We start from the raw sequence: 18499 nt of genomic DNA on the forward strand, positions 1-18499 counted from the left end.
GCAAAAGTAGGTTGTGCAAAGTTGACGTGTAGCAAGTGAGAATTCAAGTACTTGGAAGAACAGTCTAATAATCAGTGGTATTTCTGTAGGAGTAAACATGTCCTTAGCACTTATGACCATTACTATTTTATGGTGAGAAATTACAGTGGAAAGTTAGAAGCTTGATAGCTTTTTTAAATAGACTGTGTCAGAAACATAGACAAACATGTTTGTGTCTACATAATGTCAAGAGTTTATTGAGCAACAGTAAATCCGCAGGTACAGCAGCTTTGGTACCAATTTGTCCAATAGCCCTGCTGTCCTTGGTTGCCCTGGCTGAAGACCATCACAAATTATTTATTCCAGTCTTTTAAAATTTCAGTCTTAATTACTTATATTAACTCTCAGAGCACACATTATATTGCTTGCTCGCTCTCCCTCCCTCCTGCCTGGTGTAAAATGTAAATATTACAAAGGGTTAAAGAGGCCACAGCAGAGTTAAAGGCATTTCAAAGAGGCAAAAGCTGGTAGAGGTGCAAAGAGTCTGGGAGTAAGATGAACTCTGGCTGGAGCTCTCTGGGAGAGGCGATTGCTGCTGGTGCTCGAGTCAAGGTGTGGGGTCAGACTTGCGCTTCAGAAGCAAGGTGAAGTAGAGGCTTTAGAGACAAGGGCTAGGATTGGGTCCGAAGGGATAAATGGGCAGGTGGGTGGACAGTAGGTCCAGACAGGTGGTGAACAGAACTTGTCAGCAGAGTGTCCATGGTGAGCTGAAGTCCCTAGGACACTTGGGGATTTTCGGCTTCCTCTCCACACTGATCTGCAGTAGTAATGACCCCACACGTTTTTTATCTGATCAGTGTTCTTGATGACATCCAAGTGAGTGTTGCACCTTTTTCTTAGTCTGGGGTGTCGGATAAGTTCTTGTGCCTGATTTTTCTGATATAATTTTAATGTGCTGGTGGGCTCCTACAGTCCCAGTTTATGTTTATAAATCTATATAGTAGCACTCTTATTGTGTCTTGTGGATGGTGCTTTTTAGGTGTCCACTAAGTATATCGATCTTAGTAGAGTAAAAAGCTGCTTATAAGATGGATCCTCTCAGGACAAAGCACAATCTAAAAACCATTTTGTTGTTGGGGGTTTTTACTCTTTTCTGGGGTCCTGCCACCCAGCTCCCAAATAAATCACACACAGAAGCTTATTCTTAATTATGAATGCTCAGTCTCAGCTTGGCTTAGTTTCTTGCCAGCTTTCCTTAACTTAAATTACCCTGTCTACCTTCTGCCTCTGGACTTTTCCCTTTCTCTTACTTCTGTAAATCTTACTCTTACTCTATGTCTGGCTGTGTAGCTGGGTGGCTGGCCCCTGATGTCCTCCTCCTTTTCTTGCTCCTTCTTTCTTGTATGTATTCTCTCTGCCTGGCAGCCCCACCTATTTCTCTCTCCTGCCTTGCCATTGGCCATTCAGTTCTTTATTAGACCATTGGGTGTTTTAGGTAGGCACAGTAACACAGTTTCACAGAGTTAAACAAATGCAACGTAAACAGAAATAACCCACCTTAAAATAATCTTCTACAACACCATTTTACACAATGTGGGGTAATTTAGAGCAGGGCACAGCCTGGCCTCAACAGTAGTCCTGAGGCATCAACTATGCATTAGTGAGACAGGGAAATGAACAATATAGTTCAAAAGGAACGCTTTCCTGAGAAAGGAGAATTTGTGTCCAGAGTTGAGCGTGCTTTTTATATCATTGATGCTTTACCTTATTAGTACCAAAATTAATAAAATGTATGTATCTAGTTGTCAAACTTAGAGGGACACTATAGTAACGTTGTCAAAAGCACAGTACAATACTTGGGCTCTCTCTATATATCCATCGCCCAGGGGATGGGAATACTTACCCAGGACTACCGAGTGGGATTTCTGTGAAGGTAAGTAGGTAAGTGCAAGTAAAGCATTCAAAGCCATGCCGAAGGTCTCATGCCTGGTTTTCCTTGCTCCTTCTCTTGTAGTTGTTTGCGTGGGGCTATAACAACTGTGGTCAGGTGGGGTCAGGATCTACAGCGAATCAGCCAACTCCTCGGAAAGTCACCAACTGTTTACACACTAAGAGAGTGGTCACCATTGCCTGTGGTCAGACCTCCTCCATGGCTGTTCTGGACAGTGGTGAGGTTCGTACTCTGTCTCTCCGTCCCCTCCACCTACATTCAAAGGATCCAGCATGGAGGGAAGGAGAGCTTGTCTTGGTTAACTGACGCAAAGGAGAACCAGCTAGCAAGTGCTCAATCCTCAGAAGGACTTCAAGTCTGAAGACTGCAGTAAAAATTCTAATGTGTCTTCATTTTAGTTTTTGCAAGATCCCCGTAGCCACATGGTAAAGGAGATGGTGGGGTAAATGTTAGATCCGGGTAGTCTAATCTGTATAGGTATTTGTATAGGTATCTGTATAGGTATTTGGATTTAATGCTATGGGCTGAGAAAGAACTGCCTTTCTTCCAGTGGAAGAGTCATCTGTACATTTTTGAAAGTCAGCTAATGAATTCTTCACTAAACCACCCACAGCATCTCACATGTTTTATTGGAGGAAGCATCTTGTTTTTGATCGTCATTATCTACTTCTGTAAACCTATCCTCTGCCCTGCACCATGGTCCCTTGTGAGCTGATGGTTACTTCTATGAAATTACTGATGACACTTCAGTGGGCCACGTACCACCTTTGCTTTCCTTGGTGCATGGAAATGATACAGTCTTTGTGTATGGCATCATGCAGTGGGTTTGGGGTGCTGTACATGTTTCTGAGTACTCACCTAAGTTGAGTTTTTGTATTCACTCCTGCTATTATCCTTGAATACTTTAGAATTCTGTGGGCAATCATCTAGTACCCTCCGTTCAGTGTTCTTCTTGCTTTTGTTTCTTTAAGATTTATTGTTATTATTTTTTAATTATGTGGATATGTGTGTCTGTGTGTGCACACGAGTGCAGTGTGCCCATGGAGTTCAGAAGAGGCTGTCAGGCCTACTACAGATGGAATTATAGGCTGTTGGGAGCCTTCTGTGCTGAGAAGTGAGCTGGATGGTCTGCGAGAGCTGTACCACTCTTAACTGCTGAGCACTAAGTTTAACTTTAAAATGATTATTATGTGCTTACTTTTACAAAGGGAAAGACAGTGAAGCATATAAAGTAAACATTAAATATCTCTTTCCTAATCTCATTAATAGTTTCATGTGTGTCCTTCTGGACTTTTCTTTATAAGCAGTTATGTACGGATGAGTTTAATTACCTTATTTAACAATTATATAACACTGACAATTATACATTGCTGTCCCTCTCTGTCATTCTGTGGCTTGTAGTTCCCTGCCTCACTTCACAGCATGTGCTTTGCCGGTGTGCTGTCTCAGACTGTCTCTGTAGCACTTCCCAGAATGCTGCTTAGTTTTGCTTCTGGGGGTGCCGAACACCTGGAACTCTGCTGAAGGGCTTTTCAGTTGTTTTTAATGTTTTGCTGCTGTGAATAATGATTTATTATTATTGTTATTATTATTATTATTATTATTATTACATTCTGTTACTATATGTATATCTTGGTACGTTATTTAGGTATTTCTATAGAATAAATTCCCAGCATAGAATTTTTAGATCAAGAAGGATGCCATTAAGAATATTAAGCTATTGCCAGATTTCCAATGCCTGTTACATTTCTGGCATTGCTGAGATTGCCTGTAGCCACCTCTCACACTCTGCCCCTTTCTACTTTACTTTGTCCTGAAAGTCCCACTGTGCATTTCCTGCATCCATGTGGGGCTTGGTGCCACCAGAAGTCATAGGCGTCTAATTTGAACTTGACCTTTTAAAAATCTGTTCTTGGTTAGAATTTATTACTATGGCCCACGCTGGATATTCCAAACTGTTGACCCTCCCAGCCAGCCTATGCCGGCTGCTACTTTCAACAGATGGTGCCTGCCATTTGAAACACCCGCGGGACCATCCAGTTCTGTGATTCTCCTGTTCAGTCCCTTTCTCACCCAGTCCGTCTCCTGGTCCCCTGTCACTTCTTACCTCAGTCTTATGAGAGCTCACTTGTTTACTGATGGGACATGTAAAAAGTCTTTTTTTTTTTTTTTGTCTGTCACCTGTTCACCCTTGTCTCTGTGATCTTTTAAAATGCAAATTTAATTTCTGTTTTTTAATATTGTAGTAAAAATTCTTAGATGTATCCCACTTTCTTTTTTTGTTTTGTTTTTTTGTTTGTCTGTTTGCCCCTTTGTTTGGTTTTGTTTTTTGAGGTGGTGTCTTACTGTGTAGCCCTTGCTGGTCTGGTACTTGATATGTAGCCCAGGCTTGCCTTGAATTTGTGGCAGTCTTCAGCCTCACATGCTTAGAGCTGGGATTACAGGCATGTACATACTGCCTAGCTTTTTTAACTTTTCTAAGTTTACTATCTGGCTCTTTCTTCTTTTCTTCTACCACTATTGTACCTGCTTATCTTGTCTCTGCCTGGAACACCGTCATCTAACCCTGCTCGGGTCTCTACTATTCTATCTACTTATCTTCTATCTCTGCCTGTGACATTCTGTGTGCCTTCTGCCTGGAACACCATCATCTAGCCCTGCTCGGGTCTCTACTATTCTATCTACTTCTCTTCTATCTCTGCCTGTGACATTCTGTGTGCCTTCTGTCTGGAACGCCATCATCTAGCAGCCTTCCCTCACATTGTTTCTTCCTAAGAAACAATTCTTACTACCTGCTCACCAAGTGTGCACATGTTCATTGTCTTTGTTAAACTTGAACAAAAGACTCCTTCCTGTGCCTTTTACTGTGTAGGACATGTGGTAGGTGCTTGCTAATCATTAATGACCCTCAACTTTCTCATTTGTGAAGTCATGGAATGGGGATAAAGTCAGTCTTCACCCCCAGAACCTCCAAATTGCACTTGTAGGATCACGTAGTGTACAGTACAGGTTTTGGAGTATCTGATCTGTGTAGGACAGGACTGCTCTTCCCCTTGGCAGTCTCCACAGCTTGTCCTCTCCTCTCCTCTCCTCTCTCTCAGGTGTATGGCTGGGGCTATAATGGCAATGGACAGCTGGGCTTGGGAAACAATGGCAACCAGTTGACCCCAGTGAGAGTGGCAGCGCTGCACGGCGTGTGTGTGAACCAGGTACACATTGTCTTTCCTGCAGCCAACCCCACCCGCCTTCCCTGCTCTGATGACAGATGTTTGGAGGTTAATTCTTGTGTCGTTCATTTCGAGCAGTTCTTTATGCCTTCACTTTTCAATGGAATGTTTTAGCCTTTCTATTTTTCTGTTAGAAAAGGGAAGCCCATGGTCTTCTTCTTGGGGTAAAGAAATTCATAAAGAAGTGGCCAAAGAATTAGACTTCCCTGATGCTTCTGAGTATCCTGCAGATGCCAGTCGACACATGCTGCTGACCTGGCATTCTGCAGAGGCCGACTGTGGCCTGAGCAGGCGGTTGCTCGGCCCTGCCTGTCTTCTGGTGTAGTAACCGTTGTGTTTCCTTTCAGATTGTCTGCGGCTATGCACACACTCTCGCACTAACAGATGAGGGCTTGCTCTATGCCTGGGGAGCTAACACATACGGGCAGCTGGGCACTGGCAGCAAAAACAACCTGCTAAGCCCCACACACATCATGGTGGAAAAAGAAAGGTAAATTTGCCATGCCATGGCTTGGAGACTTGTGAGTCTTGTTTATTAACATTCTCATTTTGCTCATAATGGCTTCTAAGTCAGAATGAACATGTAAATTTGCCCTGTCTTCTGAACTTGCCAAGTTCTGAGGCACCCAGCTGAGATGGTAGAGACTAAGGCATCTTAGTTCTGAAGACTTGGAACTGTCCATTGTGTAGGGAGGTTATTTAGGGTCTGCGATCACACTGAAATTCAGAGTGTAGCACTAACTTTGTCCCGACTAAATTCACTTTTAAATAATTAAAGGACATTATCTACTTAAATATTGATTTGGTTTAATGTCTGCTTCTGGAATAGGTATTTAATATTTGTTCATCAGATTGTGAGGTTTTATGCAGTTTGTTTGGGAGCCTGCCCTAGGAGCACTGTGAAAATGAAGCTGGTCTGGCCTGATGACCTTTTGGTCAGACCTTTGGAATGTCCAGAGCCCATGAACCTCAGTGCAGTAGTATTCATCCTAATGAATAACTTGAACGCTGGGTGAGGTGAGGGGGGAAATGTATCTATAAGGAAATGTTTATTGAAGATAATATTTACAAGGGGGGATAGTAGAAAGGAGAGGGATAGTCAAATCTGGAAAGTGCTTGTAAGTACCTGAGTTTGATCACCAGAACCCATACTTAAAAAGCCAGATGTGCTGGTGTGTACTTGTAATCGCTGGCCATTCTAGCCTGTTTGGTGAGTTCCGGCCAGTTAGACACTCTATCCCAATAAAGAGCTTTACTACGGTATCTGAGGGATTACTCCTGAGGCTGTCTTCTGGCCTTGACACAGGTCTGCACACTATCCTAACTCCCTCCTCCATGAATACACGCACAAAATACGTTTTTTTCTAATTAAAAAATTTTTTAATATATTTGTATGAGTGTTTTCCCTCATGTATGTATGTGCATGCCTGGTGTCTGTGGAGTCAGAGTGTGTTGGATCCTCTAGAACTGGAGTTACAGATAGTTGTGAGCCGCCATGTGGGTGTTGTGACACAAACCCAGGTAATCTGCAAGAACAAAAAGTGTTCTTACCTCTGAGCCATCTCTCCAGCCCCACTGTTTTGTCTGTTTACTGTTTCTATTCCCAGAACAGTGAAGACATTTGTCATTGTCCACTGTCCTCAGTGACTTTCATTTCCAGTCTCTTTTCAAGTTTACCACAACAGTATGTAATATGTATCTATTCCTACCTAGGATGAGCGAACTTAGGTGAGAAGTGTGGCCCTCAGAGAGAGACGAGGGAGAGAGGAAGTGGAGGGTTAGAGGAGCTCTTTCTGACCTTTGCTTCTGAAGGCAGGGTTAGTTGCTTCCCTCACTGACCTTGGGCTGACTTGTGAGGTGTTCAGGCATGAATTTCTAGATGACTATCTGGATGTGCTGGAGGCTCTTGTGCTAAGGAAGTAACATGAGTTTTTCTTCAATGTTTCAGGGTTGTAGAGATCGCAGCCTGTCACTCCAGCCATACGTCTGCCGCCAAGACCCAGGGCGGGCACGTGTACATGTGGGGCCAGTGCCGGGGCCAGTCGGTGGTCCTTCCCCACCTCACCCACTTCTCCTGCACCGACGACGTCTTTGCCTGCTTTGCCACGCCTGCCGTCTGCTGGCGCCTCCTGTCTGTGGGTGAGCCACTGGGGCCTGCTCCCTCCTGGGGAACCCAGTCCTGGTCCCTGCAGATTTGGTTCTCGGCTTTTCTGTATGCTAGTTTTAATGCTTTTCCTGAATAATAATCAGATTTATTCAAAGGTCATGAAACACTCCCATAGACTTTTTTCTTCCCAGAGTACTTTTAGATGAATTCATACTTAATAACAAAATTAACCAATACAGTCAAGTGGAATTTAGTCCATTCGTAATGCTTTGCACCACTGTTTTATATTAAGCTCCAAATGTTTTTGTTGCTCAAAGGCAACCACAAGTCACTAAGCAGCCACACCTCATCCACATGCCCTTTTCCTGAGGGAGGAAGATGTTAAGGAAGAATTAAGCTGCTACTAAACTTCAGGAGGAACAACAACCATTTTTAAATTGTTTTGCCAGCTCAGTTAGTATAACACAATGTATGTTTGCAGTAAATACAATGACTGACACACATTTGGGTCAGTGAGTGGGACCATTTGATCGTAATTACATTTATGTTTAGCACACACAGTCAAACAGGCCAGTACAGCACAGCCTGAGATTTCCCTGGACTGCTCCAGCTGGCCTAGCTAGGAAAGGTTTCTCCAGGTTCTTGATCTTAAAATGCAGATATCTTTTTCACAACAGTATTTATACTGTTTGGAGAGGGGGGAAAAATTAGCCACTGATCTTAGCTTGTAAATTGCTTCTTTCCTTCCAGCCACTTAAGTCAGAAGGGTTTTCTCCTCTAGATGTGAGTTCAGTTGTTAGAGAGAAATCGTTCTCTAAAAGCAGGCTATATGGTCATCACGGACAAAGAAGGAATGGTTATTTCCATCCTGTGGTGAGCTGCTGAGGCACCCATAAAACCTTTGTTTCGGGTGAGTGCTTAGCCCTCACCCATCTCCTGGGCACTGCCCACCTCATTTGTCTCTTCTTTGCTCTGGGGTCAGGGGAGGCTGTCCTGTGGGGAAGTCCCTACTATTTCAAAGCCACAGTGTTCCTGGCTCAGTCATCATTCTCAGCCAGGACAGACCTGTCCACTTTGGCTTAACAGTTCCCAGCCTCTGGGTGGGTCTTTCTCAGTGTCCTTTGTTCCTCTGTTCCTCTGTCCATAGAGAGTAGCGGATGGGTTTGTGTTGGATCCTTGACTGTGTTCACAATAACACCATGCTCCCTAGATAGACTCACACAGCAGCTCATGTCGCGGCACGTCATTGATTTTCCTGCAGAATGCTTGAGTCCTTAGAAGGAAAGTTGGCTGCTTCTAGATAGCATGGTAGGATTATTGTTACAGCATTAATTTTCAGGGTTAAGAGAAATGTTTAGATATCAGATGGTAAGAAGTTTCTCCACCTAAGAATTGTTTGCATGGTAAGGTAAATTCACCGTGATTGAATATGCCATCCTGGACTCAAATCAGAGCAAAGATGTTGTCAGTGTTAGAGTCAAGGAAAACTGGTAAGCAGTTCATCCCAGAAGAGAAACCACTCAGGTTATGAGAGCAGTTGTATCCCCATAGACTACCTGTGAGGCTTGTTTATTTATTTATTTTTGTTTATTTTTGTTTTTTAAGACAAGCCCTGGCTGTCCTGGATCTCACTCTGTAGATCAGGCTGGCCTCGAACTCACAGAGATCCACCTGCATCTGTCTCCTGAGTGCTGGGATTAAAACTGTGTGCCACCACGGCCCAGCATGAGGTTTCTTTTTAGTGTATATTTTCATGTTTAATTATACACGAAGACTGTTATTTTTGACTTTTCCAGATACTCATTTTGTTTATAGTTTATAGATCAATTACTTTAATACTATGAGTTTGATTTGTCAAATGAGTCATGAGCTTTATTGACCAGAAATAGAATGGAATTATGCACCCTAATTACCTTTTGAAAGCCTCTCATGTCTGATTCTGTCTCCTGAGCTTTGTGTTAACAGTGTGTCTGTTGCCTTCAGAGCATGAAGACTTTCTAACAGTTGCAGACTCACTGAAGAAAGAATTTGACAGTCCAGAAACTGCTGATCTGAAGTTTCGAATTGATGGGAAATACATTCATGTCCATAAAGCTGTTTTGAAAATCAGGTATTTTTGCATGAGTCTAGAGCCATCAGTAACTTGACTTTCTCTTTGCTATTTCCATTTGTTTATTACACCACAGGATAGACACTTAAGAAGAAATGGCTATAGCAGTACAAAGAAGTCTGACAACTTAGTATTTTCGGCAGATAGTTATCAGTTTTACTTGTTATCAAAGAGTATCTTTTGCTTGTGTTCATGCAACTTTTAGGAAGTTAGCGAGTATAAGTTTTTTGTTGTTGTTTTTCGAGACAGGGTTTCTCTGTGTAGTTTTAGAGCCTGTTCTGGATCTTGCTCTGTAGATCAGGCTGGCCTCAAACTCACAGAGATCCACCTGTCTCTGCCTCCCGAGTGCTGGGATTGAAGGTGTGCGCCACCACTGCCCAGCGAGTATAAATATTTATGTTGGTTTTTGTTGTTGTTGTTTAGTTTTCTATAGTACTGCAGATTATAGCCAGTGCTTATGCATGCCAGGCAAGTACCCCTAGTTCTTGTGTTGTTTTCAAATTACACATTGTGCTGGGGATGTAGATCAGTAGTCAAACACTTACCTAGCGTGGGCAGTGCCTTCGGTTTGATTCCCCAACAGTAAGAAGAAATGAATTAATAAATTAATTACAGCACTTGTAGCTACTTAATTTTATTTGTGTGTTAAATTTGTGAGCAAATATCAGTATCTATCCTTTTCTACTATTAAAGATTGAGTTTTCCCAAACAGAAAACTCATATAATAAGGAATATAAATTGCCAACTAAAGAAAAGTTGTTTAGATAGAATAAGTGGCAGGAGTCACTTATAAATAAATGGGAGAGGACTGAGCATTCATTAGCAATGATTGAATGATCGCTTACTTAGATGCCTCTACAGAGAATACACGTGAACTCAAGTCATTAAATTTGCTATTTATGTCTTCAGGAAAATCAGTTAAAAGCCCATTTGTGGACGGGGCGCAGTTCAGTTGGTAGAGGGCTTGTCTGCCTGTGGGAAGCCCATTTGTGGATGGGGCACAGCTCGGTTGGTAGAGGGCTTGTCTGCCTGTGGGAAGCCCTTGCACTGCAGAAAACTGCTGCCTCCCAGCATCTGTGGGTGGAAGCAGCAGAATAAGAAATTTTAAGAGAACTGCATAGCCGTATGTCATTCATTACCTTGAGCAATAACTGTATAAACCACAGTAGTGGATGAAAAGATGTTTTACTTATGACTCTGTATGTGCATATGTGTATGTACATCTTTCTCATATAGCTTTTATGACTTGTTACATCCATTATGCCTTGCTTAGAAATATTTTTTCAGACTTCACAGAGTAACTATCACTCACCCCATTTTTTTTAGGACTCTGAGTGAATATTGTGTATTTCTGTACCATATCTCACTCTGCCACTAAGCTGCATCGCCAGCCCTCACTGTGTTGTTCAAGATGCATTTCTGTGATTAGAACCGGGACTGGTGGAAACCAGTTCAAGTGCTCTCTATCTAATTGATACTGTTAAATGGTGATATCAAGATGAGTACAGTTAGCAGCATTGTACATGAAAGTCCTTGCATAGCAAATACTTTTGGGACTAATAGTGAATGACCTCAGCTTGTGCCAGCTCAGAAGGAAAAGGATACCTGTAATACCTGTTATTTGCGTTTGTTGTAGGTGTGAGCACTTCCGATCCATGTTCCAGTCCTATTGGAATGAGGACATGAAGGAGGTGATAGAGATAGACCAGTTTTCTTACCCTGTGTACCGTGCCTTTCTCCAGTACCTCTACACAGACACAGTGGATCTGCCACCCGAGGACGCCATAGGTACTGCACTGGGACCTGCCAGGCCATGTGCCCATGACTTCTTCTGTTCTTAGACCAGTGACACATAGTAGTTTACAGGTGTATTGATTCTTGTATACTTAAAGATAATGTGTGAAGTAAACATCTCTAAACTGCTACTGTTGTTTACAATTATGGACCTACTTTGTAACTGTAAACTTATTTTCAAATTTTAATATGGAAGGATGAGTTTCTAATGCATTTAACCTTTTAGAAACAAAAGAGAATCCTTTTTTTTTCTCTTTGTACTGTGGAAGAAATTGTGTATACGGGACAGGTATATTGAGAAATGGAATAAAAAGATGCTGATTCAGGTTCAGAATAGTGTTTGCTAAGAAACCACTCCCGTGAAGTGAACGTGGCGTGTTAGCAGCTGTCGTGGGTACTGCGAGCTGGTGTGACCTCGGTGCTCCTGCCTTTCAGGTCTTCTGGACTTGGCGACATCGTACTGTGAAAACAGACTCAAGAGGCTTTGTCAGCACATCATCAAGCGGGGCATTACCGTGGAGAACGCTTTTTCGTTATTCTCTGCTGCGGTCAGATATGATGCAGAGGTAACAGAAGTACCCCAGCTCCCTCCCGCCAGCCCACTTCCCTCTCTCCTGTGGCACAAGGAGCATGGCTAGTCACCTCTCCTTAGTGACTCGGCGACAAGCCTCCGATGAGATCCAGCCTTGCTTCTTTACATCTCTGTTCACTGTTTCAGGATCAGTTGTGTTTCTGCTTCTGCTTTTAACTAATTGGCTGGAGGCTGCACAGTGGGAGTGTAAAGTGCTGGACTCCTGGACTGGCAGGCAGCGTGCTTTAGTCTTCTGATGTCAGTGCATCTGTTTCTCCAGACCCACTCTGCTGAGTCCACCCTGGCAGAAGCCCTGGATGCTGTTTGACTGTATCTGTGTGGGTCTGCAGTTCTGTCATTGTCCTGGAGCTCAGTATTCTGGTGTAAAGAACTTACTGTGTGCTCCCTCTTTTTATTTTTTATTTTAAAGTTTGGTTTTGTTTGTTTGTTTGTTTTTTGGTGTGTGTGTGTGTGTGTCTGGAGACTGGAGGACAACTTTCAGGAGTCAGTTCTCTTCCTCCGTCTTTGCATGGACTCCAAGGACCGAAGTCAGTTGTTAGGCTTATGCAGACAGTGCCTTTGCCCACTGAGCCGTCTCAGCAGTCCCCATTTGTTTATACTTAGTTGAATGTCAAATCTGGCTTTTTCAGATTTCTAGAGTCTGACGAGTGGTGTTCTGGAGTTTGTATGGCACTGAACTTTCCTGAAGTTGAGCAGAGCCACAGAATATAGACGCCGCATGGCAGAAGCTGCACCTGATTCACCATGTGCTGCAGCAGCAGGCACAAGCCGTGATGTGTGGCAGATGCTCTTGAATCGTGAAGACAGTGCCACAAAAGGGTGCAGTAGAGATAGTTAAGGAACTCATAGCTGACCTGGTTAGTTGGACAGATTCGTCAAAAATAACAGGGTCGAAATGGCTAGCTTGGCTAAGTACACCATGGGCCTATCTTTTAGAGGTGTTTTGTCACTTGACAAGGCAGTCTCTGGTAGCCGGAAATTTATTAAAGATACACATTGTGACCTTTGAGGTGTAACAGAGGATAAACTTCTTATCTATCACACTTAGGGATTGAGTTGACCATTATGCCTTTTATTTTCAAAACCTATCCTATTTTTGCTTGTGGTTTTTTTATGATAAATATTTCACAAGGTCAGTTGTAGCTGACTTTCGAGCCTGACAACAAATGGGAAGACGGTCAGAGTCGATTGTAGCTAATGGAAATGGAGGTGTGGTTTGTTTTCCTCCCCTTCCTGTCACGCTTTGAGCCTGCCTGGTCCAAATGCTGTCTCTTTAGGCTGCATTTTCACAGTGCTCCATTGGGGATTGACTGCAGACTCTTCTTGTGCCTCTCCACTCTTCTCCATGTTCTGTGCTCAGTCCTGTTGATTTACAACAGCCCGAACAACCTGACTAAAGGCTGCAGCTTAGATCCTGTTACTGGAAATTTGTTCCCCACTTTCACCTAAAATCAACCTTTAAAGTTTACAGGAAAGGGCCAGGCACACACCTTTAATCCCAGACTTTAGGAGACAGAGGCAGGAGGATCTCTGGGAGCTTGAGGCAGTCTGCTCTGCATAGTGTGTTGCACTCCAGCCAGGGCTACACAGTAAGACCCTGTCTAAGAAAAGACAAAAACCAACCTTACGGGAAGAACTCAGTGCACTTCCAGCTGCAGCAGCCCCTGTCCTGCGCTTGTTTTCACTTAGCCAGGCACAAGCCTTGAATCCCAGCATTGGGGACCCAGAGGCAGGCAAATCTCTGAGTTTGAGGCCAGCCTGGTCTACAAAGTGAGTCCCAGGACAACCAGGGCTACACAGAGAAACCCTCTCTGTCCCCCCCCACCACCACCACCACCAAAAAAAAAGAACCGTTCCTTTAGAGAGACTACAAATGAACGTGATTACCTGGAGCTTATCACCATGTGACCAGAGCCAGCACTCAAAAATATGTGCTGAATTGAATAATTGAGTATTTCGTTTGAAACCCCAAAAACATACTGAATGAGTCAATACGGTTGAAGCACTTCACTACAGAGGGGCACTTTCATACAAAGTATTCAAGATAACAAACAAGCCTTAAGTTTCACAAACATGTCACGTTAAACATGGAAATAGAGCAGAATCATTATGATACACTTCTTAGATTTTGATACTGAGCTATACGATCGATGAGTATACTTTTACATTTTATTTCCTTAAAACTTTGGAATGTAGTCAGTGACCATAGTATTAGGTGTTCAAATCAAACCCATTTATTACATACTTTAGTTGATAGGAAGTGACTGAGATTGGTAATCAACTGCAAAAACCAGTTTTAGAAGTCTAACTTTGGGGTAGCAGATGCCGTTGGGTCACGGCTGGTGCTCAGAAGATGAAGGCTGCCTGCTGCTCAGTTACCTGCTTTGTTATAGTGACCGACTCCTCCATGAGCCCTGAGAAGGAAACTTTTGAAGTTAATGTACAAAAGAAGGGCAGGCTTGGTAGTTGTGCCTGCAGAATTAAAGCCGTGTTGAAAGTCTTAGGAATGACAGTCTCAAGGCTGTCAGACTTGACACGCCTTACAGTGGACTGGGAGGAGCCACAGTCCCCAGACTGATGGTGAGAAGCGAAAGCGCGGCCTCAGCAGAGCAGTTGTTAAGTGTTGCTGGGGGACTTGTGTTTAAACGCCGGGGGCAGCACTAGCTGAGGGGCCGTTTGAAGACGCGGCAGTGTTTGACTAGGCACTGTGGAAGTCTTGGGCTACATAAGACTGCCTCTATTGGTGTTTTAGCACTTTAAACCAGAATGTCAGGGCCCTGGGCCAGTGTTTGAAGGAGACTGGTTTTCAGATTGTCTAATGATTGGAATAATTTCAGCACAAAAGACTTGGACCAAGAGCCTGTGAGATAGATGGTTCGATGGGTAGAGGTGCCCGCCGCGGAGAAGGGGAGAACCGCCTGCTAACGGTGTCCTCGGAGTTCCGGGCCTGTGTGCCCCTCCAAGTTATTTCTTTTTTAATTTAGGAATATTTTTTCAAAATGTCATTTAAAAATTTGTTGTTCCCTGCTAACTACAGTAAATCTGACACTGGATCTGCCCTAGATATTTATAAATTTCAGTTTCTAGTACAAAGAAGACCTTTCAATTTTACATCCTTTCCTCCTCCCTGTCCATGAAGCCTAAGATTCCTTAGTTTTATTATGTATGAACTTTTTTCATCTGCCAATTAAATGCCCCCTTCATCTACTTGGATTTTATTGTGAACGTCTTTTTTTTTTAAGATGGTAAGATGGTCCCTTTTTGGAATGTTTTATATTTGAAGTGTAACCATTCTGTGATGGTTAGTTTCTAGCTATGTAAAAGTTGCAGTTTTCATGTCCAGGTCATTGAAGAGCTGGTCATTTGCAAATGAACATGTCCTGTGCATTCTTAGAAGGTGAGGGTAGAGGCATTCAGGGTTGATGAGATGGCTCAGTGGTTAGGGTGCCAAGCCTGACAACCTGAGTTCAATTCCCAGGACTCACATGGTGGAAAAGGAGAACCAGCTCCTGAAAATTGTTCTCGGAATTCACTTGTTTGCCAGGCTTGCCTGTGCCACTCTCCACCCCAAAAAAGCAACTAAAATATAAATAAGAAAGAAACATGGATCTAGCTAGGTGTGGTGGTACCTGCCTATAAGCCCCAACTTGAGGAGAATGAAGCAGGAGAACTGTGAGTTTTTATTAGGGTCATTCTGGGCTACATAGTGCGACCTTGTCTTTAAAGTTATTTATAAACCACCAAAAACAAACAAAAAGCAAAATAAACAAACCCGGATCCATAGATGTGCTAACCCTGTAAACGCCCTTGAGTTTCTGGAAAATAAAACTTGAGCAGCAGCTGACTGAGACAAATTAGCTGTGGCTTCTTTCTTAGTGGCTTTTCGTCTGGGTGAGTTTTCTTGAAGTAGGATGTTCTTCTGTCTGGGACAGAGAATCCTATAGTAAGGAAATACAGATGTTCACAGAAGTATGCCTCAGTGCAGAGAGAAGAACTCTGTTCCCTGCTCCGTTTGCTGAGGTCTTCTCTGTACTATCTAGAATTCTTATCTCAGGGCAGCTAGAAACAGGAAGTCAAGACCCTTCTGTTTAGAGTTTCTCACAACTTACCAGCTAGCCCAATGCAAAAAAAAATCAAGCTGTTTTGATAAAAAAGCTTCTTTTCTTTTTTAGTGTTGTTTGCTTTAATATGTTGGAGTGCTCTTTATATACATACAATTTGTGTAATAAGTGTGTGTTTGCACTTCTGACTTGGCAGGCATTACTGGGGGCTTTCAGGAGTGAATGGGTGTGTTACCATGGACACCATTTCTGTATGGCGCTTTACTGGCTGATGTTGGTAGTTGGTGACTTTCATTCATCTGCCCACCTGAGACTCTGTAAATAGACTTGTCTGGCGTTGACTGGGAGCTTATTAATAGCATGCTGGAAGATGTAATATATTATGTGAGACTTTAAAAATGAATTCATTTTTATTAGACCATGATAGTAAAGTTTTGGAGATTTTCTTTTTAAATATCATTTTAGGTAGAGTACAAATTTTCGTCTATTTCCTAAAGCCTTCTGTTCTTTAAACTGATCCACATTCTAATTCTTTTCTGGTTTCTTAAATGTAACAAAACATGTACAGACTAAAGTGGCATTGGGCTTTGTACAATGTCTTGAGATACGTGTGCTATAGGACGGCCATGGAAGGTCTCTAATGAGTGTGTGTGTGTGTGTGTGACACTTGAGTTAAGAAAACCATGTTTTTACTCCTATGAGCAAATGGCAGGTGGTTTTCTGATGACATGTAGTCATCTTGCTTGCCTGGCTTGCGCTAGCTAGTCTCAAGCATCTCTTCTGGGAAGGGCAAGAGAGTTGGGATGAGGGGATTTGCCGAGAAACAGTTCACAGTTAATAAACAAAGGCCTCTTCCTGTTCTTATTTTTGTTGTGTATGTCCAGGATTTAGAAGAATTCTGCTTTAAGTTTTGCATCAATCATTTGACAGAAGTTACACAGACTGCGGCGTTTTGGCAAATGGATGGCCCCCTGCTAAAGGAGTTCATTGCTAAAGCCAGTAAATGTGGAGCCTTTAAGAACTGAAGCCCGAGGCTGCTGGGCTGGGTGTGAGTGCTTTGGGGCACTGTGGGTGATGGGATTCTGCAGGTAAAACCCCACCAGGTTGCCTTTGTCACATCAGAGACAGTGCTCTCTAGGAATATATGAAGGATGTTTGCTTTTTATGAGCCTGTTTTTCACAACTCTTGTTTCTAGATATGTATACTTTAAATGTGATTTTCTTTTTTTTTTTTTTTTTTTTTTTTTTTGGTTTTTCGAGACAGGGTTTCTCTGTGTAGCTTTGCGCCTTTCCTGGAGCTCACTTGGTAGCCCAGGCTGGCCTCGAACTCACAGAGATCCGCCTGGCTCTGCCTCCCGAGTGCTGGGATTAAAGGCGTGCGCCACCAACGCCCGGTCAAATGTGATTTTCTTACATTGGGCTGAACGCTGTGAAAGGATGAAAGCTTAGTTGCTTTTGATTTTTTAGTTTTGATGAGAGGATCTTTTGAACTTGGATTAAGGAAGTCAGTGAGATGTCCCTGGGCCTTTGGCAACAAGCCTTTTCCCATTGCCTGGGGAGGAGAAGCCCTGCCCGGTGCTCCCTGAGAGCTGCTCACTGTCACCACCTTCCTGTGGGGCACCAGCCCTGTGGGAGGCTAAGAAATATTGTCGAATATGCACTAAACCCACTTCAACAGTCCAGAACTGTTTAGGTTTGCCGAGGTTCTCTTAAGATGTGGGCCTAGGGCTGGAAAGATGGCTCAGCAGGTAAAGGCTCTTATCACTAAGCCTGAACTTAAGTTCAGTCCCTGGGACCCACGTGGTGGAGAGAGCAGATGTTACAAGTTGTCCTCTAACCACTATACATGTTCCATGACCACACACGTGCACACCATTTTTAAAGAAGTGTAATAAAAACTGAAAGCTTTAGATATCTCAAGATTCAGGACTAGAACTACCTGTGAGATGCTCACGGTAAAAGAAGCTCTGTTCTATGAAGGAGACTGGTTTAGAAGTTACAGTCGCCACTAATTCTGGGCTTCGCCTAACCCGTTCCCAGCACTGTTTCATTAGGGTCGCATTGGAGACTGCAGTGTACACTACCCCAACCTCTCCCTGTAAGTACTCACAGTGGCAAACTCTCCATACATACCTGCCCCTTTGTGACTCGATTGTTAAAACCACCCTTCTTTCAGGCCTCGATAGAATGTTCCCTTTCGGGGGAGGTCTGGGCCAAATTCCATCACAAATTTATTTGAAGCTTCACCTTCCAGTTTGTTTTTTCTTTAGTTGTGTTAGGAATACTTGTTGGCTTACTTTAGCCTTGAAATAGGGTTCCCCAAGTCATAGTTTGTCTTTAGATCTGGCTGTGAATGTTACTGGGTATAGGAATGTTGGTGTCCCAGCTTCACCCATTGAGCTTGCTTTCAGAATAAGGCATTGTCTGCTCCATGAACTCCTTTACATGTGTGTGTGTTCCCGTAGTGTGTTCTGTTTCCCGCTTAACTAAGACCTTTGGACTTAGCCTGAGTTCAGAGCCACGTTAACAAGGCTGCAGGCACTGTTGCAGCCGTGCTTCAAAGTGTGTGTGTCAGGGTAGAGTGGTGAGTGAGGAACCAACGATAGGAGTTGTTGACAGGCAAAAGAAATCAAACCCAGAACTCCAAGCTCCTTTTCTTGATCGTGTCACAGTGATTG

The 18499-nt window shown here is 43.2% G+C and overlaps 1 protein-coding gene across 5 annotated transcripts in view; it reads left to right on the forward strand.

Moving 5' to 3' along the window:
* Rcbtb1 (RCC1 and BTB domain containing protein 1) overlaps positions 1–16989 on the forward strand; it is a 38372-nt gene extending 21383 nt beyond the window's left edge. For all 5 annotated transcript variants that reach the window (XM_076545103.1, XM_076545106.1, XM_076545102.1 and 2 more), the window contains exons 6-13: positions 1994–2152; positions 5032–5139; positions 5505–5647; positions 7106–7296; positions 9248–9374; positions 11011–11162; positions 11604–11734; positions 16706–16989. In XM_076545103.1, the coding sequence (XP_076401218.1) occupies positions 1994–2152; positions 5032–5139; positions 5505–5647; positions 7106–7296; positions 9248–9374; positions 11011–11162; positions 11604–11734; positions 16706–16846 (1152 nt within the window). In that variant the 3' untranslated portion in view covers positions 16847–16989. The remainder of the gene's footprint in view (positions 1–1993; positions 2153–5031; positions 5140–5504; positions 5648–7105; positions 7297–9247; positions 9375–11010; positions 11163–11603; positions 11735–16705) is intronic.
* The last annotated feature ends 1510 nt before the right edge of the window (positions 16990–18499 follow it).

The sequence above is a fragment of the Peromyscus maniculatus genome, chromosome 9 (genome assembly GCF_049852395.1).
Source record: "Peromyscus maniculatus bairdii isolate BWxNUB_F1_BW_parent chromosome 9, HU_Pman_BW_mat_3.1, whole genome shotgun sequence".
Classification (NCBI taxonomy): Eukaryota; Metazoa; Chordata; class Mammalia; order Rodentia; family Cricetidae; genus Peromyscus; species Peromyscus maniculatus.